Consider the following 27,595-nt stretch of genomic DNA (forward strand, 5'->3'; position numbering starts at 1 on the left):
CTGTGCAACAGAGGTCACGCCCTCGAAGCCAGGCCTGTTCACTGAATTTGGTTTCCAAAAACATTATTTTTCATACATTTCTAAAACCACTTGGCTATTCATTCTCTATGGTTTGTTAGCTTTTCTCCTATTATAGTAAGTAAAGAATAGAAATATCCTTCTTAAGACATTTTCTGCTTCACACTCACCCTCTTAAACTGCTTGACTCTGACAAAGGATCTGGAACTAATTTACTCATTTAATCAAGAGGGGAAAAGTGGTTTCCCTTAAATGAACAGTTCTTGGCTGTAGCCGTTCAGCCTTACTGCATGGCCATCTGCCCAAAGTCTCAATTCACCCAAAGGACCCCTGAAGTAGGAGCAAGGACAGGAAGCATTACTGGATCCTGTTCTATGACCCCATGAAAAACAGCCAACTCATACGTGAAACTCGAACAATTGGTTGGGGGCAGGGGGTGGGGGGTGGGGGGCGGGGGGTGGGGGGTGGGGGTGGTTTTGGGAAGTCAGCACTGGCTGCAGGCTCCGGTTACTCACTGGAAAAGACAATAGTACATTCTAAACCCTGGGAAACCATGATGCTCCCACACCAGGTACAGGCAGCTGTGTTGTTTTACATGCATTCCAACTAGATAATAGCTCCCTCTGGAAAAAGCAAAAGACAAGATACTACTACACATCAAGAGGGGATGAAAAAAAGATTTTTGTTGCTGCTTTCTTTTTCTTCTTTTTTCTCCCCCTCCCCGCACCCTGCTGTTTTTCTCCTATTGAGGTAGAATAAACAATATTGCTGTTTTATGTTGGGTAGATGAAGTAGAGTTCAAACAAAAAGGGTTAAAAAATACCCATTACCTTTTTTGAAAATTTGATCTAAATTATGAGGAAGTCCCAGGCCAATCAAGTCTATCCCAGCTCACCATTTACCACCTGTGCCCAGGCAAATTACTTCACCTCTATACCTCAGGCTCATCATCTGTAAAATGGGGATAATAACATCCTCCATTGGGATACAGGTTGTTGTGAAGATCAAATGAGTTAATTTATGTAAGGTACTTAGAATAGCTCTTGGTACTTGCCAGTTTGTTGGCTTTCTCTGGCTCCATGTTTGGTACGTCTCTGAGAAAAACATACCCAGAGGTATATGTTTCCCGAAATGATTTCACAATCTGAACAGGACTCTATAGCCTGGGAGTCTCTTGCACAAATGGCTATTTTTACATATCAGAGCTTACACCCAGCAAAGGGCTAAATGGGACTTTGATAGGTAAAGGATGTTTTCCTCAGCTGTTTTTGTTTAAGTTGCTCCTTAAAAAATCTGCACTGGAGCCCTGGTGGTTAAGAGCCACAGCTGCTACCCAAAAGGTCGTCAGTTAGAACCACCAGCTGCTCCTTGGAAACCCTAGAGGGAAGTTCTACTCTGTCCTATAGGGTAGTTATGAGTCAGAATCGACTTGACAACAGCAGGTTTGAGAAATCTGCAATAACAATCTTTCTCTTCCAAATTTACATGTTCCTCTAAAATCAACTGACATTTTCATGTTATTAATTCACTACCTTACAATTCCATCTCCAGACACCCAATACCTGCACCCCTAACCAAGTTTCCTAAAACCAAACCAACAGACTCAGGATTCTCATTGGAAGTCATCTCTGTCTCCCAGAGAAAGGTCTAGTTCTCTTTCCTTAAGATCTTGCTGTCTTAAGTAATGCTTCCATATGAGCCTCATTGAGTCTGGGGAGGCTTAAGGAGGCCTCCACTCCAGTAATGAAGCCCAGAATTGCTTGTCAGTTAGAGTCACCTCTCTGGGGTGCTGTTTCTGGACTGACAAGTACCAGCATGGAGCCTGGATGAAGAGGACATTCTTTTTCTCCTCACATACTTTTTGAATTCTGGGGGAAAATACTACCTACTGGCTTCCAGAATTAAAATGTCTCCTTGATCTGACTCAGTGCAAATGCCCCTCCTATCTGTAGAGTTCCCTGACTTCACAGGATCATCCTCTGACTTGCCCAGAACATTTTTATCTGCATCTCATCAAGTCTGAGAACTACTGCTTTAGAGCTTTTATTTTGTTTTGCTCTTCTTACAACTTAAAAAAAAAAAAGATATAATTCATATACATAAAATTCACTCATTTAAAGTATACAATTTTTAATATAGTCACAGGTTTCTGCAACCATCACCACAATCAATTTTAGAACATTTTCATCACCCCATAAAGAAACCACATACCCCATAGCTTTCACCTCCCATCTGCCCAACCCTCTCCACACCTAGGCAACCACTAGTTTACTTTTTGTCTCTATAGATTTGCTTATTCTGGACATTTCATATAAATGAAACCATAAAATATGCAGTCCTTTCTGACTAGCTTCTCTCACTTAGCATAATGTTTTCAAGGTTCATCCATGTTGCAGCATGTATCCGTACTTCATTCCTCTTCATGGCTGAATAATATTCTATTAAATGAATATACCACATTCTTTAAATCCATTCATTGGTTTATGGACATTTGGGTTGTATCTACCTTTTGGCTATTATGAATAATACTGCTATGAGTATTTGTTTACATGTTTTTATGTGGACATATGTTTTCATTTCTCTTGAGTACATACCTAGAAGCGGAATTGCTGGGTCAATGTTTTGAGAAACTGCTATACTCCTTCCAAAATGGCTACACCATTTTACATTCCCACCAGCAATGTATGAGCATTCCAATTTCTCCACATCCTTGCCAAATTCAAGGTCATGAAAATGTACTCCCTTGTTTTCTTCTGAGAGTTTTATGGTTTTAGCTCTTTGATCCATTTTCAGTTAATTTTGGATATGGTGTGCAATAGGGACCCAACTTCATTCTTTTGCATGTGGATGTCCAGTTGTCTCAGAGCCATTTGTTAAAAAGACTACTCTTTACCACATGGATTGTTTTGGCACCTCTGTTGAAAATCAACTGACTGTAAATAACAGTATTTATTTCTGAATTCTCATTTCTATTCCATTGATCTGCATGTCTGTTCTTATGCCAGTACTACACTGTCTTGATTATCTAAAGTTTTGAAATCTGAAAAAATGAGCCCTCCAATTTTCTTCATCTTCTTCAAGATTACTTGGCTATTCTGGGATCCTTGAGTTTTCATATGAATTTTAGGATCAGCTTGTCAATTTCTGCAAAGATGTCAGCTGAGATTCTGATGGGGATTGGGAAGTACTGACATCTTAAGAGTATAAAGTCTTCCAATCCATGAACATAAAACATGTTTCCATTTATTTAGGCCTCCTTTTTTTAAAAAATGTTTTGTACAAGGGTCAACTTCAGTGAAGGGAAGAACAACCCACGATACAGGGTAAGTCAGTACAACTAGACCAAAGTAAAAGCAAATAAGTTTCCTAGACACATCCAAACACTGTGAGGGACAGAGTAGCTTGGGCTGAGGCCTGGTGACCATAGTTTCAGGGGACATCTATGTCAACTGGCATAACTTGGTTTATAAAGAAAATGTTCTACATCCCACTTTGGTCAGTAGCATCCCGGGTCTTAAAAGATTGTGAGTGGCTATCTAAAATACATCTATTGGTCCCATCCCACTCAAAGCAAAGGAGAATGAAGAAAACCAAAAACACAGGGAAAATATTAGCCCAAAGGAGTAAGGGACCAAATGAACCAGAAGCTCTACGAGCCTGAGACCAGAAGAACTAGATGGTACCCAGCAACCACCAATGACTGCCCTGAAAGGGAAAATAATAGAGTCCTGGACAGGGCAGGAGAAAAATGTAGAACAGAATTCAAATTCACATACAAAGACCAGACTTAACGGTCTAACAGAGACTTGAGGAACCTCCGAAACTATGGCCTCCAGCTACGTTGTTAATCCAGAACTGAAACTATTCCTGAAGCCCACTCTTCAGACAGAGATTAGACAGTACTATAAAACAAAAAATAATACGCATGAGGAACAAGCTTGTTAGTTCAATCAGATATACGAGACCGGCTCCTGTCCAAAAATAGAATGAAAAAGCAGGAAGAGACAGGAGCTGGTCAAATGGACACAGGGATGATAAGGGGGAGGGTGCTGTCACATTATGGGGATTGCCACCAATGTCACAAAACAATATGTGTATAAATTTTTGAATGAGAAATTAACTTGAGCTGTAAACTTTCACCTAAAACACAATTCTAAAAAATTTTTAAAATGTTTTGTAGGTTTCAGTGTCCGAGTATAATATTATACTTCTTTCGTTAAATTTACTCCCAAGTATTTTATTTTTCTGAAATGGAATTGTTTTCTTAATTCGACTTTCATTTTGCTTATTACTACTATATAGAAATAGTTAATTTTTGCATATTGATCTTGTATCCTGCAACCTTACTAAACCCTAGTTCTAATATTTTTTAGTAGATTCCTTAGGATTTTCTAGCTATACAATCATGTTATCTGAGAAAATAAATAGTTTTACTTACCTGAGAATATACTTTCACTTTTCCTTTCCAATCTGGATGCCTTTCGCTTCATTTTCTTGCCAAATTGCCCTAGTTAGAACCTCCAGTACAATCTTGAGCAAGCATCCTTGTCTTGTTCCTTATCTTAGGGGGAAAGCAGTCTTTCACCACTCTGTGTGAAGTTAGCTGTAGGTTCTTCACTGATACAGTTTTAATTTGTTTTGTCTTCCAGGCATTGGTTCTTTGCCCCACCTCGGTTGGGTGAAATTCTTCCCATCAGTTTTAGCTAAAATGTCACTTTCTCGGGGTCATCTTCCCTGAGCCTCCAGACTAGGCTCATAGCATCCTGCACTTATTACAACACATACTCATCGGTATCATTCTCCCTCCTAACTTGGCTCCACAAGGGCAGCAGCTCTGCTGTCTTGTTCACAGATATATACCGACACAGATTAGTACACACAATTGGGTGTTGCTGCAGACCAGCCTCATCTACTGTTTCGTTTCCTGGCCTTGGCAAGGGACACTGTTCTGAAAGTTTCTATTTTTTCCTCTGTCTCCACCTCAAGGACAGAGACCCTGCCTTATATGTCTTTGCACCCCAGCACGTAACACAGTCTGGCACTCAGTGACCCTCGCTCTGAGGCTACTCAAAAAGGAATGAAGAAAGAAGGTGAGATGCAATTCATGTCCAACAACAGGAAAAAGGAAAACCTTACCTTCAACATGGCCAACTTGATTGGTCACAGCAAATCTAAGCACTCTTTCTTCATCATTGTACAAAGCAAAGGCCCGGTCTACATTCAGCTGCTGGGTGGTGGGGATGGCCTGGTGTCTGGGGGCATGCCTGCAGGTCTGGTATGTGATGTTCTGGTGAATTCGGTAGGACAATGTTTGGTTGATGGCACCAAATGTGAGAGAGTAGTCTCTGGAACTTGTGGAGGTCACAACTGTAATAGATGCATTATAGAGACAAACTTGTGAGCGAGTGAGAGCGTGAAGAGACAGAGATACAGAGATTTGCCTATGGGGTAAGTTTTTCTCCATAGTTTTTGTTATTGCTTAATACACTTATTCTTTTAAATAGTTGCACAATCATAGTTTACCAACTCATATAAAAAAATACATACATATATATCTTACTACTAAAACAGTTTGTGGAGGCTGGTATATGGCAAAACTACTTAGTCTTTTGAGATTCACTCTTTTTTTTTATTGTGCTTTAAGTGAAAGTTTACAAATCAAGTCAGTCTCTCACACAAAAACTTATATACACCTTGCTACACATTCCCAGTTACTCTCCCCCTAATGAGACAGCCCACTCTCTCCCTCCACTCTCTCTTTTCGTGTCCATTTCGCCAGCTTCTAACCCCCTCCACCCTTCTCATCTCCCCTCCAGGCAGGAGATGCCAACATAGTCTCAAGTGTCCACCTGATCCAAGAAGCTCACTCTTCACCAGCATCCCTCTCCAACCCATTGTCCAGTCCAATCCATGTCTGAAGAGTTGGCTTCAGGAATGGTTCCTGTCCTGGGGCAACAGAGGGTCTGGGGGCCATGACCACCAGGGTCCATCTAGTCTCAGTCAGACCATTAAGCCTGGTCTTTTTATGAGAATTTGGGGTCTGCATCCCACTGCTCTCCTGCCCCCTCAGGGGTTCTCTGTTGCGTTCCCTGTCAGGGCAGTCATTGGTCGTAGCCAGGCACCATCTAGTTCTGGTCTCAGGATGATGTAGTCTCTGGTTCACGTAGCCCTTTCTGTCTCTTGGGCTCGTAATTGCCTTGTGTCCTTGGTGTTCTTCATTCTCCTTTGATCCAGGTGGGTAGAGACCAACTGATGCATCTTAGATGGCTGCTTGCTAGTGTTTAAGATCCCAGACGCCACTCTCCAAGGTGGAATGCAGAATGTTTTCTTAATAGATTTTATTATGCCAGTTGACTTAGATGTCCCCTGAAACCATGGTCCCCAAACCCCTGCCCCTGCTTTGCTGACCTTCGAAGTATTCAGTTTATTCAGGACACTGCTTTGCTTTTGGTTTAGTCCAGTTGTGCTGACCTCCCCTGTATTGTGTGCTGTCTTTCCCTTCACCTAAAGTAGTTCTTATCTACTAATTAGTGAATACCTCTCTTCTACCTTCCCTCCCTGTCACCTCTCATAACCACAAAAGAATGTTTTCTTCTCAGTTTAAACTATTTCTCAAGTTCTTATAATAGTGGTCTTATATAATATTTGTCCTTTTGCAACTGACTAATTTCACTCAGCATAATGCCTTCCAGGTTCCTCCATGTTATGAAATGTTTCACAGGTTCCTCACTGTTCTTTATCAATGCGTAGTATTCCATTGTGTGAATATACCATAATTTATTTATCCATCCATCCGTCAGTGGACACCTTGGTTGCTTCCATCTTTTTGCTATTGTAAACAGTGCTGCAATAAACATGGGTGTGCATACACCTGTTCGCGTAAAGGCTCTTATTTCTCTAGGATATATTCCAAGGAGTGGGACTGCTGGATCGCATGGTAGTTCTATTTCTTGCTTTTTAAAGAAGTGCCAAATCAATTTCCAAAGTGGTTGTACCATTTTACATTCCCACCAACAGTGTATAAGTGTTCCAATCTCCTGAGATTCATTCTTAGATCTTAATGCTAAATAATGACAATTATGCATTTATGTTGGTCTCACTGTATATCTTGACCTTTAGCAATTCCACACACACAACAGCTTATTGTGCGACCTTTTAACTATGAGAAATAAGAATGTTTTACTTTCTAATTACATTTTCAACTAATTGCTGGAGCAGGTACCCTCGGGAACTCCCTGAGTTTATATGGAATACTTACTCACAAGGCAATCCCTAGAACCTGAGTGGATACAAAGCCAAAGAACTGACAGGGAGGAGGTACTGCAATTGTTGCTGTAATCATAAGCAAAGAATAAATGTTACTATGTGTCAGCCACACCAAGTGCTCTGTATGCATCTCCTCCTTTAATCCTCACAACAGCCCCGTGAAGTAGGCACTACCATCCCGTGGGCAGAGGTTTACAGAGGTCAAATAACTAGCCCAAGCTTGTGAGGCTGGTAGGTGGTGGAGCGGGAAGTCAAGTCTGCCTGACTCTAGACCTCAAGTTTTTAACTAATCCATCTCTATATCGCACATAGCTTCCACCGCCTTTCACTTAAGTAGGTCTGAAGATTTCCAAGGAAAGGAAAGGGTCCTTTCAATCTGAGTTGGTGAGTCCAGAGCCCAGTCTAAGTTATCTGGTCATCAGCTGTTGTGTGCGCAGTCTGAGACTCAGCTTCCTGTTCTCTCCCCTCCCTCTCCTGTCTGGCTTCCAGCACTCACAGTTCAGGAGAAGCAGGAACCGGAAGGGAAGGCACAACTCAAACCAAACCACCGTGCGAGACAGCAGCAGGTTGAGTCAGTATCTTTCACTCAGGCAGTGTTTCGCAGAATGCATCAGATTTTACACATATTATCAGCCATGTAAGGGAGTCAGAAAAGGTGTTATTACCATTCCCAAGATGTGGAAATAGGTTTTCAGATGTTAAGTGACCTTTCCACAGATTTTAAATGGCACATCCAAGATATGAAGTCCTATTTTCTGACTCCAAACCCAATATTAATTTTACAACACTGTGCAGTATCCTTTCTGTTATTTTAAAGCAGGCTGAAGCTATCAGCGAAAGCAGGTTACAGGACAAGTATAAAGTCTAATAATCAATATTTTTCCATGCCCCAGGCATCATGATTGTTAAAAAAGTGTTTACAATGATACAATTCCTACCCATCTCCATAAACAATGTTATGATTACTATTTGAAAGTACTGGGTAGGGACATTGATACTCCTGTGTATAGCAGCCAGAACTCTGCTCATTTATACTATATTTGATAATAACAATAAACCAAGGAAAAAAACAAACCCATTGACATCAAATCGATTTCGACTCATAGCGACCCTATGGTACAGAGTAGAGCTGCTCCACAGGGTTTCCAAGGAGCAGTTGGTGGAGTCAAACTGCCAACCTTTTTAGCACCTAAGCACTCAACCACTGTGCCACCAGGTCTCCAGTAACAATAAGGAGAACAAAAATAATGAAAGCAATATTGAGCTCATATTATGTGCTACACTCTGTTCTAAAGATATTCCATGTATGAATTCATTTAATCCTCAGGACAAGCTTTTGAGATATTACCATCCCCATTTTACAGATGAAAAAACTGGTTACAACATACCTGAGTCAGAGTAGTGGTAAAGCTCCTTGTAGGGAGCAATGTGGGCTGTGAAATTTGCTGGGATGTAAGGCACCTGGCCTTGAATGTTGGTCTTAACACTCAAATAGTTCTCTGGGTCAAGTCCCTCAGCAGTTTGAGTGATGTGAACCTTCTCCTCTCCTGGGTAGAAGGTAACTTCCATGTCATGGGTAAAGGTTGCACCTGGGAGAGGAAAAAAATTCAGAACAAAGGGATGAAAAGTGGCCTTGCTTACACAATTACCAGTTGACATTTTCTCCTTCCAATTTCTGCTGTTGTTAGAGATGGTGCCTAAGAGGTTATCTGCTATCCAAGACTAAATACACTGAACTGCTGAGTCCATAAATTTCCAAGAAATGTTATTAAAGCGTGTGGTTTTATCTTGCCTCATACCACATCTCTTTGTAGGCACTTTTTTTCCCGTGAGAAGTAAGGTTGCCATATATAGTTTTGAAAAAAAAACATGACATCAGTTAAATTTGAATCTTAGACAAACAAAAGATTTTTAGTATAAGTATATCCCATGCAATATTTGGGGCATACTGATACTAAAAATTATTTGTTGTTTAGCTAAAATGCAAATTTAACTGGGTGTACTATATTTTATCTATTTACTTTTGAACCCAGATTTTAATCAGACCTCGACTAAAGCCGAGATCCGATGAATCGCTCTGGAGCACCGCCACTGGAGGTGGGGAAGAACGATTCTCACAGCACTTTATTTCATGTGCAATAAAGATAAATCTACCAGAAAACAAGCTTTTCAGGTGGGAAGCTGAAGAAATCCAAAAGTATCCTATACATACTTGCTATCAAAGAGTGGTCCTTGGACCAGCAGCAACAGTATCTCTTGGGAGCTTGTTGAAAATGCACACTGAAAGACCCCATCTGGGGCCTAGTGAATCAAAATCTGCATTTCAACAAGACCTCCAGGTGATGTGTGTGCAGCTTAAAGTCTGAGAGATGTTGCTCTCTCAGAGACAGGAGGGACCTGGGGATGGGGAGGGAAGAAAGCCACCCTCTTTCCCATAAAGAAAATCATCTCTCTTTAAACCCATTGCTGTTGAGTCGATTCTGACACAGTGACCCTATAGGACACAGTCACAACTTCCCCCATAGGGTTTCCAAGGCTGTGATCTCTGTGGAAGCAGATTGCCAAATCTTTCTCCTTGGAGGTGGCTGGTGGGTTTGAACCAGGGTTTTGAACTGGTTCATTCCAGTTTGAACCCCTGTTGAGAACTTGCATTTCTAACAAGTTCCCAGGTGATGCTAATGCTGCTAATTAGGGATCAATTCTGAGAACCACCAGTAGGGATCAAGTCTGAGAAGCACCTGAGGATCTTGTTAAAATGTAGATTCTGATTCAGCATATCTGGGGTAGAAATGTAAATTCTCAGTAGGGGTTCAACCAGAGTGAACTGACTCGAAGCCCTGGTTTGAATCGCCAACGTTTTGTTTAGCAGACGAGTACTTAACTCTTCCAGGCGCCTTAAAATTACAGTTTTTACATCCCTGTTTGACAGATCTGTGCATAGTAACTCAAGCAAAGCCTGACCAATAAGTAAGCTTCAATGAATTGGAATGGACACAAATGCTCCAGAAGGAATCATCCTATTTCTCAGAGCAGCTTGGAGAACATTTAGAAGAAATCACTGTCAGTCAAAAGTCAATCGTGCAAGGCCAAACCATCTCTTCCTACTCCAGTCAGAAAACTATGCACCCATGGCTCTAGAACATTAAACAGCAAGCGTCCTTCACTGTATAAATCCCAAGGTCCAGCCCCAAGGAGCATCACCGCTGAAGCAATGCTGAATACCACCCCCCTAGACTCCCAGACTCTCTACTTACCTGTGATGCTGAAGCCATTCTCTGAACCTGGTTTTTCTAAAGCAAAGAGCCAGCCAAAGAGGCCTCCAATGGGTGTGAGGGGGAGCAGAGCCTGGGCCGCGGGCTGTGGGATGTGGCTGATGGCGGTGTAGGCTCTGCCGTCATTGCCCACAATGTAAGCGTGCAGGTCCACGTCAGCGAAGTGCACAGGCGTATGGCCCACGCGGAGGTGACCGCTCACTTTTCCATTGACTCGCTGAGGTGCACCTGAACGACAGCAATTACAGTCATCCTTGGCCTTCACCCAGGCTGAGGGTGGGAGCACACAAGTAAAATAATTCCACTGACAACTCCCCAAACCCACTCCTTCGAAAGTCATTTTAACCAGTTCCCAAACCAACCAACTATTCATCTAAGAAATAGACAGGTCTGTGTTTTCTTCCATCCTCCCTCTCTTCCCCCAACTTTGGCTCTAATGAGCTGGAGAAAAAATTTCTGAATAACCCTCAAATTGGAAATGAGCCCAAATATGTTCATTCCGCAAGCATTTTTTATTGAGCACCTATGAGTTGCTAGCTCTTTGACTCAAGCAGCGGTGGCGCATAACTGACACAGCAGAGCTCACAGAGGTAGCTAGAAATGAGCAGGCAGCAGGAATATACACAGAGCAACCCCCGACCCCCATGGAGCCTGCACCAATCACCTTCTGGCAGACAGTGCTTCCCGTTTCCGTAAAACCTGGTCTGGCAGTGGCAGCAGAAGCCGGTGGTGTAGTCAGTGCAGAAGGCATGCTGGGAGCACTGCCTGTGGTTTTGTTCGCAGGTTTCCTTGTTGGCAGCGTTATACGTGAAGACTGAAAAATAAAACAAACATGCATTAAAAGAACAAAGTGATTCCAGCATTGCAGCAGCCAAGCTTCCTCATAGACACAGCATCTGCTCCATAAAATCAGTTTAGATTTGCAATAAACAAATAGGTTTTGATGTTTAAGAGACAGGAATAACATTCAACCCAGGGGAACTAAATCGCTTTGTCTTCTGACAAGAAGTACTGCTTACTGCTCCCGTATGGGTCTCATTGCAAAGTCGGTGAACTCAGAGGAGACTGGACTGCTGTGGTTTGAGTGCAGCAAAATGAAAGCAAACCAGTAAGTGTATGTTAGGTTGAACTGTATGAAACTGCCAGTTTCACATATCAAAATGGTTAAATATTTGCAATTTTATATGGTTCAACCAAATAGTAATGACATCCTGAAAGGAAGGCCAAAGAGAAACTGTCAAATGTGGTTTTCGTGTTTAACAATTTTTCTCTTACATAAAACTTAAAAGCATGGGCTATAGCTACCAGAAAAAAAAAAAAAAAAAATTTTTTTTCCCGAGAGGGAAAAAGAGCCTTAAAGAGCAGATATACACCTTAAAGAAAAGGATTCATTATGACTGTGGCAAAGAAGAATTTCTTTACAGTAGTATAGGGTCACTATGAGTCAGAATCGACTTGATGGCACTGGGCTTGGTTTTTTTGGGGGGCGGGGGTTAGTATAGAGGTCTAGGCCAGAGTTACATGTTTCTAGGCAGCCATGGTGAACCAGTGTAGGCTTTAGTAGCTGTTCCTTCAATCTCTCACTTTGCCCATTTAAAAAAGAAAAAAGGGGCCATTTGCACTGCAAGAGAATTGGAGCAAAGGTCATTGTCCATAAAGGAAATGGTCAAGGGGGTCAGGCATGGTAAGTGGTCAGGGGTGGCAGAGGGGGCTTTCTCCCAGGATACTGGGGAATGAGAATCCCAAGCATGGCCACAAGGTGGCAAAGTGGCAGCACACACCTCTGCCTCCTGGTCCCCAGGAGCTGGAGTTGGTTGGAGACTGACTCCAGGAGCATGCTGATGACTCAGGGATGGCACAGAATCCTAGTGTTAAACACTGACTAGTGTCAAGTGCCAGCTCTGAGGATGAAAGATACCCTATTCTTAGGAAAAGCTAAGTGGTAGTTCCATGTCTAGCTTTGAAAGAAGGAAATGAGAGGGGATAGAAGAAATTAAAAGATCAATATTCACCCAGTATTCCAGGGGAGAACAGAAAGCAAACAAGCTAATGGGGAAGATACAGCAGCATATCTGTAATGATGCAGCCAGTAGAAGGCTTTGTATCAGCAAGTGAAAATAAAAACTAACACTTAATATATGGCAGATAGATGGTTTTGTTTTTTTTTAGATGCTTAATATATGGCAGATAGTATTCTAAGAGCTTTACAGTTCACTCTTTTAAATTGCACAACAGCCTAGGAAGAAGGAACTATTTTTATTTCTGTTTTGTAGATTAAAAAAACTGAGACACAAAGGGTTGAAGTGACTTGTCTGATGTTGGGATTTGAACCCATGAAGTATGGCTGCAGAATCCATGTTCTTAACCCCTGTACCCAACTACCTCCCCTTTGGTCTTTGGACCCCAAGTATCTAGATCATGACAGCTAAGCGAAGGAACTGATTAGGTGTTCGCATTGAGTCAAAATGGGTTCAGCAAGCAAGATTTGAGTCATACTTCCTAAGTCAGGCTTAGTGGTAGAAGACAGTAGAGATTATTCAGCAGGATATCACAACAGGTTCCAAAAGCACAGGTCAGAAGAAGTGAGAGTAGTACAGTAGCATTAGCTTTGAACAGTGCTTTACTGCTGCTTGTACCGACCCCTGAAGAAGTAGCAAGTGGAGGGTTGGCAGGACAAACAGATAACAACTTGACTCCAACCAGTGGAATATCTGATTAGGAAACTGTAAATAAAGTCAACTGAAGATTTGGTATAAGGTCTTGATGACTTGACTGAGAAGTTCCATTTTGATAAAAATAGAAAATTAGGCAAAATGTTGAACATTTTTAAACAGGAAATGGCAAAACTCAAGGCAGAAAAAAAAGGTAGAAATGATTAAAAAAAACATGGCTATTGCTATGGAGAAAATTATATACCACTTATCATTCATTACTTTGAGGAAAGGATAGGGGGACATTTTGAATGAAAAGAAATCAATGTAACTTGGGTGTGTCAAGACCTTGGACTTCTCCAGCTCAGAAGAGCAGCTCAGGGGGCTCACACACTCCTGTGTTCACCACCATCAGCTGCCCCTCATAACTCAGAACACAAGGGAGTAAGGCTGTAAGACTCAGTCTTTGCAGAAACTATGTCTGCCTTGGCCTCCTCGTCTCTCAAAGTGGGATGACACCCCCTTTCTCACATCTGCATTACCCGAAATCACATTTCTCTTAAAGTACATCTAAGCACCAAGATAAAAAGGCAATTTGATGCTGGTCTAAAGGTTATTATTTTTAGGATATTCAGGTAAAAATAAAACCAAAAACCTACACACTATTCTGCCCCCCACATTAAAGAAATGATGGATTTGTATTGTATTTACTCTATTTCAGTTATTTTGTGAAAGCACGTTCTTTGACCTGATTCCTATTCTCAGAGTGGACTATGAAGCAGGGAGAGACTTGGAATGCAGGAGAGACCATAAAAAAAAAAAAAAAAGATATGGAGAATTAGGTTAATTTAACTAAAAAACAAGAAGCCATGGCTTTCTATGATAGAGACACAGCAATGCAGCTGGCAACTTACAAATGCAACTTGTGAAAACATTTACAAGTGGAATGCAGACTGCATTTTTCTACAAAAAAAATTAATAAATCATGGTTGAGCTCCCATGAAAGGCTATTATGAGGCTGAAACTGTAGTTTTACGATGGGTTAAATAGCTATTGGTAAGCTGGCCTATAAGTTGAGGTAACAGTTTTGAGGAAATTGCATTCTCTGGGAGGAACTCACTCTTCCAGCAATAGATAGGGAAAAAGGTCAGTTCTCACCTAATCAGGAGGAATTTAAGGCTCACTTTATAATCCCTCTTCCACCCTCCACTGCCCACCCCCCTTCTCCACACACAGGTGCACACATGGATTTGCACACTTAACACTTTCAAGGCAGCTTGTCAGGTGAGAGGTAAATGCCCCTGCCAATTTTCTTTCACTCATTCAATAATTCAACAGATATTTATTGGCAGCTCACTATGGAGCTGGCACTGGTCTAGGAGCAAGGAGTGAAAGAGAGAAAAAGTCCTGTCCTGATGCTGAATTCTTCTGGGCAAATTAAAAAAAAAAAAATGCCATCAAGTTGATTCTGACTCATAGCGACCCTATAGGACAGAGTAGAAATGCCCCATAGGGTTTCCAAGAAGCGTCTGATGGATTCAAACTGCCAACCTTTTGGTTAGCAGCTGAGCTCTTAACCGCTGTGCCACCAGGGCTCCTCAGCAGTCAATAAACAAGTACGTTATTCAGTATGGAGAATGGTATTAAGAACAAAGAAGAAAGGTAAGGGTGGAGGGGCAGGTGCACTTTGCTCTCTTAAACAGAGTGGTCAGGGAGGACCTCCGGGAACAGATGACCTTTGGACAGAGGCCTGAAGGAGGTAATGAAATGAGTCACAGGTTCTGGGAAGCAGTGTGCACTGTGTCAGGGAGGCAGGGCATGCCTGGCTTGTGGGAGGAATGACGGGGGATGGGGGGCTGGAGGACAGTAGAGTAGAGAAGGCCAGAGAGGAGGGTCTGGCCAGCTCACATACAGCCTTGTAAGTCATAGTAAGGAGTTTGCTTTTAGCATGGGTGAGATGGGAAGCTGCTAGACGGTTTTAAGAAAAAGAGAGACATGACCTGACTTACAGTAAATAGGAAAGAGATGGTGCCTTGGTAGTAAGAAGTGGTGGTAGAGAGGATGAGAAGAGACCAGGCCTGAAATATTTTGAAGGCGGAGAAAACAGTTTGCTGATGATCCAACATGAGGTGTGAGAGAAGAGCCCAGGATGACGTTCACATTTTTTGGTGTGGAAACTGGAAGGGTGGAGCTGCCATTTACTGAGATAGGAAAGACCATGGAGGAGCAAGTCTGGGGAAGATTAGGTGTTCTGGTAACAGCTGCAAGGTAGCAAGGAAGTTCCACCCCAGCTCTGACAGCGACTTAGACCCCCAGAATGGCACCATGCAACCCTTCAGAGGCAGAGCTGCATTTCTTCCCAGGATTCCAGTGACCATTGAAACTGAATTACCTGGGATGCCTATTAAAATGCAAATCTCAAGGGCCTCCCTTAGGCCTACCAACTCTAGCTCTTTATGAGTGGATCCCAGGAATCTGAATTTTAGCAACTTTCTATGTGATTCTTATGCCCACTGATGTTGATCTTGGTACTCAAAATGTTCACAGCCTCTCATTTCTGAGCTAGAGATTGCTCACTAAGGTAGTTAATGAATTTAACATGATCAATTATCAATTCCTGGGGTGGGTAGGATTTCAGGGACTGCTCTCGCATTTATTTCTGGCCATCTGAGAAGTGGAGCTCAGTGTTGATGACTTATTTAGGACTACATTCACAAGAATGCAACAGGAAGATCAGTTTGTGGAGGTAACCCGGAAGCCAAGTACCTTCCCTGGTGAAGGGAGAGAACAGAAGCTAGAAATGTCATCTCACACGCAGCTATCTTTCCAGAGCAAGAAAAGCCAGAACTCTGTCTCAATGTGACTTCTCAAATTCTTGTGGGATTTGCAGTTAGATCCAAAGATGCTGACCTACTTGAAGGCTCAGAGTCAATGTCTGGGTCCCAGCTGGATAGAATGTGCAATGAGCAAATGCAAAGACAAAAGGGCTTTTTTTTTTTTTTTTCTTTCCCAAGGCTCATTTGTATGCCCCTTTATATCATAGTTCTCAAATGTACTTTCACAACTTTTTTTCCTGTTCTGGTAAGGAGGTATCATCTCCATTTTAGAGATGAGAAAACTGAGGCCCATGGAGATTAAGTGATCTTCTAGCTCTAAATCCCATGCTCTTCCCATTATTCTAGCAGTTCTTAAGTTCAGTGGGCATCAAATCACCAAACGACCTCAATAAAAATGCAGATCCTGGTTCAGACAGTTGAGGCAGAGCAAGGAAATTAGAGTTTTTAACAAAGGGTCCCAGGTGAGTTAGATACAAGTGGATTAGAGCCTACACTTTGAGAATCACAGCTTCTATCTCATAGCCTACCCTCCCCTATCCTTACCCACACGGGGCAGACTGCTTGATTCACTGGGGGCCCACTCTCCGCCAAGGAGCACCTGTCATGGAGAGTCAAAGTGATAAAAAGACAAGTTGGCTGCCATCTCTGGGTTACAGCAGTAAGCAGAGACTGGCCAGTCTTTGATGGAGTTCACTTCTTAACAGATTAGTTAAGGTTGGAGCCGCAGTGGTGCAGTGGTTAAGAGCTCAGCTGCGAACCAAAAGGTTGGCAGTTCAAATCCACCAACTGCTCCTTGGAAACCCTATGGGGCAGTTCTACTTTGTCCTATAGGGTCACTATGAGTCTGAATCAATGCAATGGGTTAAAGGAACCTTAACACGAGGACTTAAAAAATCTCGTTTTTTCCTTTTTTTGTTTTACTCTTCTCATATCCTTAACAAGAAGAAAAATGAGGTGGGGCTATGCAAAAGAAAAAAAGGAAAGGCACTGCCAAAGTTCTTAAGGCTTACCCTAACTGGGAGTTTTTAACAAAGATGGAAATCTTCTCTGCACTTTTTCTGACCCATTCTTCAATCTTCATTTTTCCAGAAACACTTAAGCACTTGTCTTCCGCCCTTGGCCTGCCTGCCCTCCTTCACTGAGGGCTCTCACCCCGCCAAGTGGGAAGTGGGCAGACTCCATGTTGTAGACTGAGCTTACTGTGTGAACACAAAGGGGGTCAGAGGGCTTTGTACATGGGGCGGGGGAGTCGTTTTCTCCACATGCTCCCATGGTAGCTGCAGTGACTTTTAAAACAATTTTTTACTGTGACATCAAGAAAAGGGCCAAGAACAACATGATGAACACAATTAATGTCACTGGACTATACATGTGAAGACTGCTGAAATGTCGAATGTTGTATTACACATACATTTACCACAATAAAAATAAAAACATAAAAGAGAAAAAGAACCAACATTTTCACTGCAGGACAGATTTTTCTAAGTCTTGCTACCTCCCAGGAAGGGTAAGAATGGTAAGGCTAGCAAGAAAAAAAAAAAAAAAACAGAAACCACGACCAAATTTCAAATTAACAACAGTTGTATGTTTTTTCCTCCCATTTCCACAGTTATTTATTTTTTATGTGTGTGTGGTGCATGGTGAGGCTGGTTAGGCAACATGACTAGGACCCTGGGGTGGTGGTTTACATCTGCTGTCACGACACTAACAAGTCTTTCCACTTCTGATGAAGGAGCTCGGCCACCTACCAGCAAGGTGTCTCCCCGTGTGGGTGTCTTCACAGGCATGGGGAGCCCCCCCATCCACACACTCAGCAACCTGAAAGAGCACCCAGGGTTGGTGCTTCCACACCTGGAGGACTGCACGGGGTGGGAGAGCCTGCTCACATTCATCCCAGGGAAGAAGCCCTGTGAGCAACACACTCCTGTGGCCCTTCCTGAGGAAGGAGTTGGACTGGAAGCCACAGGGAAATCCCTGTTCACAGCCTGGGCTTTCCCAGCACAACTGCCAACACAGTAGAAACATTAGGATCCCCAAATGGAGTGTGATGTGACTGCCTAAGGAGTCCTGAATGCCAGCCGCCTACCTCCCTGCCCCATTTCTAAGTCATCATGTAGACTGAGGTTAAATTAAGCTTCCTACAACATCAACTCAGTAGGCTTAAGAACATGTAAGTTTCCTGTAAGTCAACCTCATTCCTTGCTACTTACAACACAGGCCGTCCCTGGTCCTAGTCAGCTGAAGCCCTCTCTGGCTGCCACCTCTTCACCCTCTCCTCTGTGTGTGTCTCTCTCTTTTTCTCCACTCATGTCACTCCCCTCCAGAAAGATATTTCCCTACTTTTCCCCTCCCTTGACTCAGACCTTTTGGTTAGCTGCTCCTTGGAAACCCTATGGGGCAGCTCTACTCTGTCCTATAGGGTCGCCATGAGTTGGAATTGACTTGACGGCAAGTGGTTTGGCTTTTTTTGAAGACATGATCTGAAAAGAACACAGACTTCTGAACCAAGAGAAAGGTCTACAAAAAGACTTCCTAATTAAAAATAAAATAAAAAGAGAGGGCCGGGATACTTTCTGGGCCTTTATCTGAATCTTACCTTAATGTCTTGGTTTAGCAAGGTGACTACTACAAAGCTTGCAGGGGAAATGAAGATTTATTGGGCATAGTGCTCTCCATACTAGTATATCTCATTTTAACTCTCCCAACAGCTTAATGTGGTCTGGATTATCTCCATTTTATAGTTGAGGAAAAGGAGGGTCAAACAGAGTATATATCTTGCTCAAAACCACACAGCAGATCTGGGAATTGAGCCCAAGTCCATCTAATGCCAAAACTCACACTTTCTCTACTCCACCACTAGAAAAAGCCAGTTAGAATGTCTCACTGGCCAGTCAGTAAGTGGGCATAGCTCGGTGTGAGTCTCTGCCACCCCTCCCCCACCAACTTCCCCAGAGTGAGTGTGTTTTTACCTGGTGTACCTACCAAAAAAAAAAAAAAAAAATTTTTTTTTTTTTACCTACCAAAGTTCCAGTGTTTTGTTTGAAAAAAGGGTCACTGCCCCCCATCCAAAAATTATTTACCTATTGCATCATTCTATATTTCATGTAGTCTCCTTAAAGCTTGAGCTAAAAATAGGGGCTTACCTTTATGTTTTCTCTCTCCGCTCTCTAATATGATGCTTGCTAATTATTTTTTATTCGAGGTTCAAAGATTTCTTCTAGTTAATTTTTTTCCCTAAATGTCTCAGTATCTTAACCAGCCTTTTAATATGTATCTTTTCATTTCCAAGATTTCAGTACTAGACTCCATCCAGCAGCTGATAAATACCGCATTTCATGTTCCACAAGGGTTATAGCCGCCACTTTCTGTTCTTCTCTATGGCCAATTCCTCAAGCCTCCGCTGCCATTAATCCAGTGACCTCAACCTCTCACAGCTCAAAGCAGTGCATGGAGCCCCTTCTCAACTCATTAATAAATGACTCCATGGATCTGCTTTTTATTATTCCCAAGTTCTTCCCAGGGCAGGAAACTAAAACCCACAAATGAAAAGGCCATTCAGGAATGCGGTATTACCTCAAGATCCCTTTTACTGAAATTTTTTGATACTCAGCTTTAACATTTCTTCAGCTATAGGGGGTTCATACTGAAAATTCAGGAGATTGTCAGAGGGATCAGAAGGTTCTGACGTCTTCCAATAGAATCACATCTACAACTGTACAGAAACGTTGGCCTGAGTCATGAATTAAGTCAGAACTATCTAGTAAGCACATTCTTCACTCTCCACTCACGCCAACTCCTATTCCCACTGTTGTAAATCTTCTAAAATTAGTAACAGCAGCCTCCATTTATTAAGAACCAACTAGTACCTGGGTAGTGCAAGTGGTTAAGGCGCTTGGCTGTTAACCAAAAGGTTGGAGGTTTGAATCTACCCAGAGTTGCCTCAGAAGAAAGGCCTGGTGATCTGCTTCTGAAAAATCAGCCATTGAAAACCCTGTGGAGCACACATGGGGTCAGCGCTCTGACACACATGGAGTTGCCACGAGTTGGAATAGACTTGACAGCAACTGGTCTGGTTAGTGCAGACATGAATCTAACATCACATACGCTATCTCATTCAATCCTCCCAATAAATTTATAAAAAATCAGAGGGCTGGGGGCTACATAAGCTGCCTCAGGGCACCTAGCTAGTGTGACAGCCAGAATTTAAACCTAAGTGTGATATCAAGGCTCTCATTTTAATCATTATATGATACCATTAGTCACAAAATATTTTCTTCCTTCCTGAAATAAGCACATTTCCAAGTAAAGTCTGTAGCACAGCAGCAGAACCTAGGAGTCTCTCTTTGTTAGATCAACATGTTTTTCCCACAAAAGGCTTGAGAAACAGAAATGGTTTAAAAAAAAAAAAAAGTGGAGGTTCTAAAGACCACTTTCACCTCTGACCCCTTTCCTGCTGTCACAGGTCAGATGAGCAGTCACTGGAGCAAATGGAATGAATCTATGGTCAATTTTTCATTCACATTTTTATATCCCTGATTGGGAAGAGAGAGCTGACATAACAAAGCTCAACAAGGAAAAGAAGGCAGGCAACATGGGCTCCGTGTCTGGATTAATTAACCACTGCTTGATATGGCATCCCCTCGGCATTTCACTCCTCGCCTCTCACTCCAGTGAGTCAGGAAATGAGGACAGGGCTCCAGGGACGTGAATACCACAGCTGCACAGCCATGAACCAGAAATGACAACAGACACAGGTGTTTAGTTCTTTTCTTTCCCCATTGGCTCTCCACTCCCACGCACCAAAAAATGTATCCCTATAGCCATGGATTGCCCCATAACAGAGTAAGAATCTGGCATGTTCATCTGAGCAGACACAACTAGCCACTTAAAACTAAAGCACTAAGCCCTCCATTACTGTCATAGTATACGAAGTTTACCTTTCAAGACTGAAATACTTCATTACTCTTGAGAACTTAGCTGGCGCAAGCAACCCATTTCTTCCCCACTCACTTCATGAAAGCCATTAAAAAAAAATTTATTAATAGTCAAGAGATTCAAAACATGCCTGCCAAGATTTGTTTGGCAAAGGAAATTTGCTATATCTCTTGAAACACAGGGTTTAAAGATCAGTTCCAATATTCTTTTTTGCTAAACTTTTCACCTACCCACTTGAGAGAAGAATTCTGACTATATAAAATAAGCAGCTTAAAAATGAATTTTCAGCACCCAGTGTTCTAAACCACTTACCCTCAGTGTTGGAACTGATGTTGTCTTCCACTCCTACCACAAACCTCCTGCTACTCCGAGGTGCAGTGTGATCTGGCAAGGGATAATGTGGAGGAACAACTTCTCCAGGACGAGCTGCAGGAACATCCGTTTCTGAAGGTACCACCCCTCCATCAGGGTAGGGCTGGAGGTGTTCATTTTCAGCGTAGGGTAGGGCTTTCCGGGGGGGATCCAGTGAATCTCTGTCTGTCTCTGGTGGAGCTGAGCTTCTGGTCTCTATCTGTTCAGAAGCCTCAACTCGACCATTTAAACCTGGAGTACCTATCTTCCCCTCTTTAGTTTGAGGATCCCAGGTAGCGGATTCTGTTTCAGGGTAGAATGGCCAATCACTAGGTGTTGGATGTGGCAAAAGGGCGGCCAGATCAGAGTTTGGTGGAGAGACATCACCTCCTGAAGGCCTTGAATCAACTTTCACGGGGAAGGAAACATCAACAGAGCCATGGCCATTCCCTGCCTCCTCTGGTTCACTAGGGGGATATTCAGCTTCCTCTTCATTCTCATCATAATAATCCAGATTGTCTTCAGTATAGTCACTTTCCAGAGCTGCAGTGTGGCTGAAGGAATGTTCCAGAGAAGCCAAGGAGTGGGCTTTGGAAAGGTCCCCTCCAAGTGTTGCTGGTCTGACATTGTCCAATGGGGAAGTGCTGCCAATATGAAAAGCCCACACTCCAGAAATCCCCAGGTTGCTTAGTCTAAATAAAAAGGGAACAGGTCATTGTAACAAAAGTGTCCATTCACCCACCTTTCTACAGGGTGAGCAATTTATTTTAAAACTGAAAGACAATTAAGATCAGATTCAGGGTTTTTACTGGTGTATAAAACCAAATAAAAGTGGACTCAATGATAACTAAAAGGATTATGTTGGCATTTTGATGTAAGCTATCTTTTGTGTAACATTCTATTTCAAAGGCTGTGTGCCCACAAAATGCTAAGATTATCAAGTTAAAAATCTGCTCAACAATCCAAATGTTTTACCTAAAATCTGGCTATGTGAAAACAAATAGACAACACGGGAATATTTTATTCTTCTTTTACTTCTTTGAAAACTTATAACAGACTCAAGAAAACTAATGCTTAAAAATCTTTCCCAAACACTTAAACAATATAACTACCATTTGCTTTTGAGAGATAGTTATGTGCCAAGTGCTTAACATTCTTCAATTCACTCTGCAAGATAGGGACACTTATTATGCCCAAATTTATAAAGGAGAAGATAGCTTTAGAGAGGTTAACTAATCTTTTTAAGTCACACAACTAATGACTGGCAGAATCTGGGCATGAATTCAGGAAGCACTGGTGGCATAGTGGTTACAGCACTCGGCTGCTAACCGAAAGGTCGGTGGTTCGAACACACCAGCTGCTCCATGAGAGAACGATGTGGCAATCTGTTTCTGAAAGATCACAGCCTTGAAAACTCTACGGAGGAGTTTTACTCTGATCTGTAAGGTCACCATGAGTCAGAATCGACTTGACGGCAACGGGACTGGATGTGAATTCAGCTCTAATACCAAAGCCCGTGCTCTAAACATTTATAGTGTATTATGTGGAAAAACCAATGCACTATGGTCCATCAGCATCTGAATTACCATTATCTTATGGAATGTTAAATACATTTCACTGTTTATTTCCATGGGCTAACCAGCTAACTAATTCACACAGAAAGATGAATTGGTGAAAAAATTCAAAGAAATAAAATGCCCAAGCCTAGAAAATTTTGAGCAAATGCAGAACAAAGTTAAGGGGAAAGTAAGTAGCCTAATCAAAATGACAGGGGTCACAGACAAGAGGTCTTTCCAGAGACATCTGGAACCAGAGAGCTCACTTGTTTTCTCCACTAGAGATGAATATGTTCTTTACTCAGTCTTCCAAATCTCCCAATGACCCATTCTTATAGAATCAGTGATACGTTCTGAATAGAAAAATTACATGTAAGATTTCTAAAAATGAGAAAAAAAACTGGAACAAATAAGAGCTTGGGAAGCTTGAGTACACCACTTTACTACTCCTCTGGTTATATCCAAAATATGCTCAAAGTCTCACACGCTCAAAAGTCAGTCAGTGAGGGAACAGACAATAAATTCATTGAATTGTATAAAAAACAAGAGACTTTTGCTCATTTAGGTAAGGATTTGTCCTGTTAATATGGATTTCTATAGAAATAATATTTTCCAATACAATTCTGCGAATGTCTCTTTTTCTTTCTTGTATTCGTATGTGTACGTATGTGTTATTGTTAGTGTTGCTGCTGCTGCTGCTCCCGCCGCTGTAGTTAATTTAGGGAAAGTGGAGCACAGAAAGCAAAACCATGATCCTTTGCGCAATACGCTAGGTATACTTGCTAAGTTCACAAAAATTAATGTTGGTGTGTTCTGGCAAGCAAATAGAGAAAACTAGGGCAGAGAAGAGAAAATCCTGAACATCTGAGAATATTGAGTTTATTATCACATTAGACATGTTGCAGCTGTGAAATTTTTACTTGAAGTTAGAAATAAAAAACTGTAAATAAGCTTCAGAGAGTAGGGAAATACAAATTATGGCAGATAAAAGCTAAATAAAATAATCTAATTAAACATAAATTGATATCCTGGCTTTTGCCATTGTGTGCAATAAGTAACCAAGCTGAGATTATTCTAAAATCCAAAGGCATTTGGAAAGCTTAATGATAGAAAGAATTTACTTCTGAGAAAAGAGAATATGACTACAAAATGGAATGACAACACTTTCCTTGCTGGAGGGTAAAGTGAGAAAACACACATAAAACACCTAGCACAGAGCCCTGCACATAATAAGCCCTGCATGTAATAAGCACAGAGTAACTACTGTCTTCTCTTCCAGGAGATAGAAAAGCATAAACTCAAAAAATGCAAATATGTACATTCATATTTAAGCTTGCAGAAAAAAATTATGACAAACATACTATGATTTACACAATTTATGACTTTTGAGCTTATACTTTTCAAGAAAGTTTGAGGGAAAGAAAAAGCACATTGAATAGGAAAATGCCTTTAGTCTTCAGAGATGTATGCTGAAGTATTTAGGAGTAAAATACAGTGATGTTTGTGAATTATTTTAAAACCCTTGAGCAATAGAAAAGATGAATATGGCAAAATGTTGACATATGTAAATCTAGTGATGGGCACTGGTCTCCCTAAACTTCTGTGTATTTTTAAAAATTTAAATGATGAAAAGTAAAACAAAAGACTATACTGAGGAACATCTGTGTAATTTTGAGATAGAAAAGGCCTTTCTGAGAATGACACCAAGGCCCGAAATCATAATGGAAAAGATCAAAAACTTTAATGAGCCTAAACTTACCAACTTCTAAATCATAAATAAATTTGATAATGACTAGGTGAAAATATTCACAGCATGAGCAGAGAGTTAATATCCCTACTATATTTTTTCATATTTATAAAAGCTCTTTCTAAACACCCCAATAGCAAATAGCAGAGCAGATGGACAGACAAGTAACAAAGACAGATATATAAATGGTTCTGAAACATATTAAAAGGTTTTCAGTTTTACTAGTAACCAAAGCAATTAAAGTGGAAATGTGAACATTTTATATCTATCAGACTGGCAAATATTAAAAGAGATAAAATTTGGTAGGGTAAGAAAAAAAAAAATTTTAGGGTAAGAGACACTATCAATTACAGCTCTAAATTAATGGTGAGGAAGTAAGTCGATGAGCATTTCTGAAGGTCAATTTGTTAATATGCATTAAAACGTTGAATTGAATATATCCTTTGTCTCAGCAATTCAGCTTTTAGGAATTTATTTTTAGGAGAAATGAGACGTGAGCAATGTGCATTACACTGTTTACTGCAGCATTATTTATAACAGGAAAAAATCAGAATGTTTTAGGCTTACAAAAACATTCATCATTATTGTCTTAATAATTTTTTTTTTTGCACACTTAAATGATTACATAGATATCTGACTGAAAGATGCCCATAATACAGTGTTATGTGGGAAAATGCCACACATATAGCAAAAACACCATTTTGGTTAAAAAAAATTTTTTTTTTGCATATGCCTAAAAAATCTGGAAGAATCGTTAACACTGGTTATCACTTGAAGTAGTTATAACGGGTAATTTTTACTTTTATATCACATTATTCTGTATTGTTTTTACTTTACTTTTTATATTAAGCATGGATTACACAATAGAAAAATCCCTTCATCAGTCACTTTGGCCCTATATCTCATTCAGCTCTCACAGAGTAATTACGAGACTTCTGGGAGGCATCAAAGCTAAAAATGGAGGAAATGTATGGAGAGGGTAATTGGAAGTGCTCTGTGTGGGTATGTGATTGTTCTTAGAGGCCTTCATGGCTGCTTTTAAGGAATACAACTGCTTTTCCCCACAGGCTTTTTGGACCCTGCTGTTTCCTGTACCTCTGCAGATGTTAGCGCTTACTCCAGTGCTCTGTAATTATTGATCCATCTGTCTGTGTGAGGTCTCCAGAGTAAAAGAAGAGGGTAGAACCAAGGGAGAGTAAGCAAGGAACTAAGTTTGCTCTAGAGTCCAGACTAAGATAACAGGTAGCCTAGATGAGGCCTAAAGATACCCAATGTGGGTTATAAGAATGGGAAAGGTGACAAGGATTCAGCAGAGGTTCTCTAAAAATAAAAATTAAACAGGAGGCAAAGCAAAGGAGTTCAGAGCTCCAGACTGGTACTTGAATGTTGGCCTTGCCACTTAATAACTTTGAGATTATATGCAATTTACTTAACTTCCCTAAACTCATTTGTAAAACAGAGAAAATAGTTGTACTTACCTCCTAGAATTCTTGAGATTTAATTAAGATAATATTCTTCTGAGATTTAATTAATATAATATTCTTGTGAGATTTAAGTAAGTGTTTAGCACAATACCTGGCAAATAGTAAGCTCTGAATAAATGTCAGCTCTGAGTACCTGGACTGGGCTGAAGTGACCCTGTCTGGTAGTTGAGCAGAGCAGAGCAGAGCAGAGCAGAGCAAATGGTATACAAAGTTGTAAGGAGTTCGGGAATGATTTAATGAAACTGAGAAGTAGTTAAGGGAGGCAAGGAAGTAACCAATGTGTTCTGTCTAGCTTCCGGACCAGTATTCAGGAAAGGCATAAAAGCAAAACATAAAGAAAAAACCCTCCTGAAATCAATAAATATCAACAGATGCTAACCTACCTACTGGCACCAGCTGGCCTGACAAAAAGGGGCAGGGATTATTGTTGCACCAGCAAGTAAGCCATTGATGGGACTAAGGAATGTCTTCAATTCTGGCTACCTCATGCTGGTGGCATAGTAGCTAAGTGCTACGCCTGCTAACCTAAATGTTGGCAGTTCAAATCTACCAGGCGCTCCTTGGAAACTCTATGGGGCAGTTCTACTCTGTCCTATAGGGTCGCTATGAGTCGGAATTGACTCGACAGCAACGGGTTCATGGAAAAACAATCAGTATAATTTCAGGTAATGAAGTCATAGAGAAATCTCGAGACGTCTAAAAATATACCAATCTGTTGTTACTTTAGTTTGTTTTTCTTTTCCAAATTACATTACTTTTAACTTAATTTTTAACATGTATCTGTCCAAAAGACTAAATCACACTGCATCCTCCTGTGAAATGACTAACCTGGAAAACCTCAATCTAGGCAGTTATGTTATTGGATATTTCATGTGGTTCCAGGAACAATGTTTTTCATAGCATGCCACAGTGGCTTTGTAAATACACACACACTGTTTTGTTTCTGGTACCTATACCCCAATAGGACAGGAAAAATAAAAAATTTTGGTGACCTTGATCCTCCTAGAGTCTAATTTCTGGTTTTGATCTGGGGCCTTGCTTAGAAGCTACCAAGATATATTACTTAACGGTCTTGTGGACACTCAATATTGAGTAGCTTCTAAAGGTCCTGACATTCAAATAGGAGTGGGTTTAAGTCCTAGGTTACTTACTGGTAGAGATTTTTTACAGACTGTTCAGTGCTGGTCAAGCTGAAATATGGTCCTTCTCTCTTCAAATCATCAGCTTCCCCTCGGCAGAAGCCCACCCGGGCTGGGAGCTCGAGCTGAACATTGTAAGACTCTTTGGGGCGAGTTCCAAAGAATTGAAGGCCATTGGCAGGATAAAGAAAGAGGGCGTAGGTATCAGACTCATCAGATACCAAAACTGCCTGGAAAGTGTTCAGCTGAGGGGAAAAAAAAATGAGAACACCAGTTAGAAACACCCTTAAAAAGCAAGCAAACAAACAAAATGGAATGTGCACAAAGCATCATAAAAAG

General features: G+C 41.3%; 1 protein-coding gene across 3 annotated transcripts in view; it reads right to left on the bottom strand.

The window, feature by feature from the left end:
• NID2 (nidogen 2) overlaps positions 1–27,595 on the bottom strand; it is an 80,866-nt gene that overhangs the window by 34,195 nt on the left and 19,076 nt on the right. For all 3 annotated transcript variants that reach the window (XM_049897983.1, XM_049897982.1, XM_049897984.1), the window contains 6 exons: positions 27,269–27,501; positions 21,292–22,022; positions 11,221–11,370; positions 10,539–10,784; positions 8,673–8,873; positions 5,155–5,385 (listed from right to left, as the gene is read on the bottom strand). In XM_049897983.1, the coding sequence (XP_049753940.1) occupies positions 5,155–5,385; positions 8,673–8,873; positions 10,539–10,784; positions 11,221–11,370; positions 21,292–22,022; positions 27,269–27,501 (1,792 nt within the window). The remainder of the gene's footprint in view (positions 1–5,154; positions 5,386–8,672; positions 8,874–10,538; positions 10,785–11,220; positions 11,371–21,291; positions 22,023–27,268; positions 27,502–27,595) is intronic.

This window comes from Elephas maximus, chromosome 10 (assembly GCF_024166365.1).
Source record: "Elephas maximus indicus isolate mEleMax1 chromosome 10, mEleMax1 primary haplotype, whole genome shotgun sequence".
Taxonomy (NCBI): domain Eukaryota; kingdom Metazoa; phylum Chordata; class Mammalia; order Proboscidea; family Elephantidae; genus Elephas; species Elephas maximus.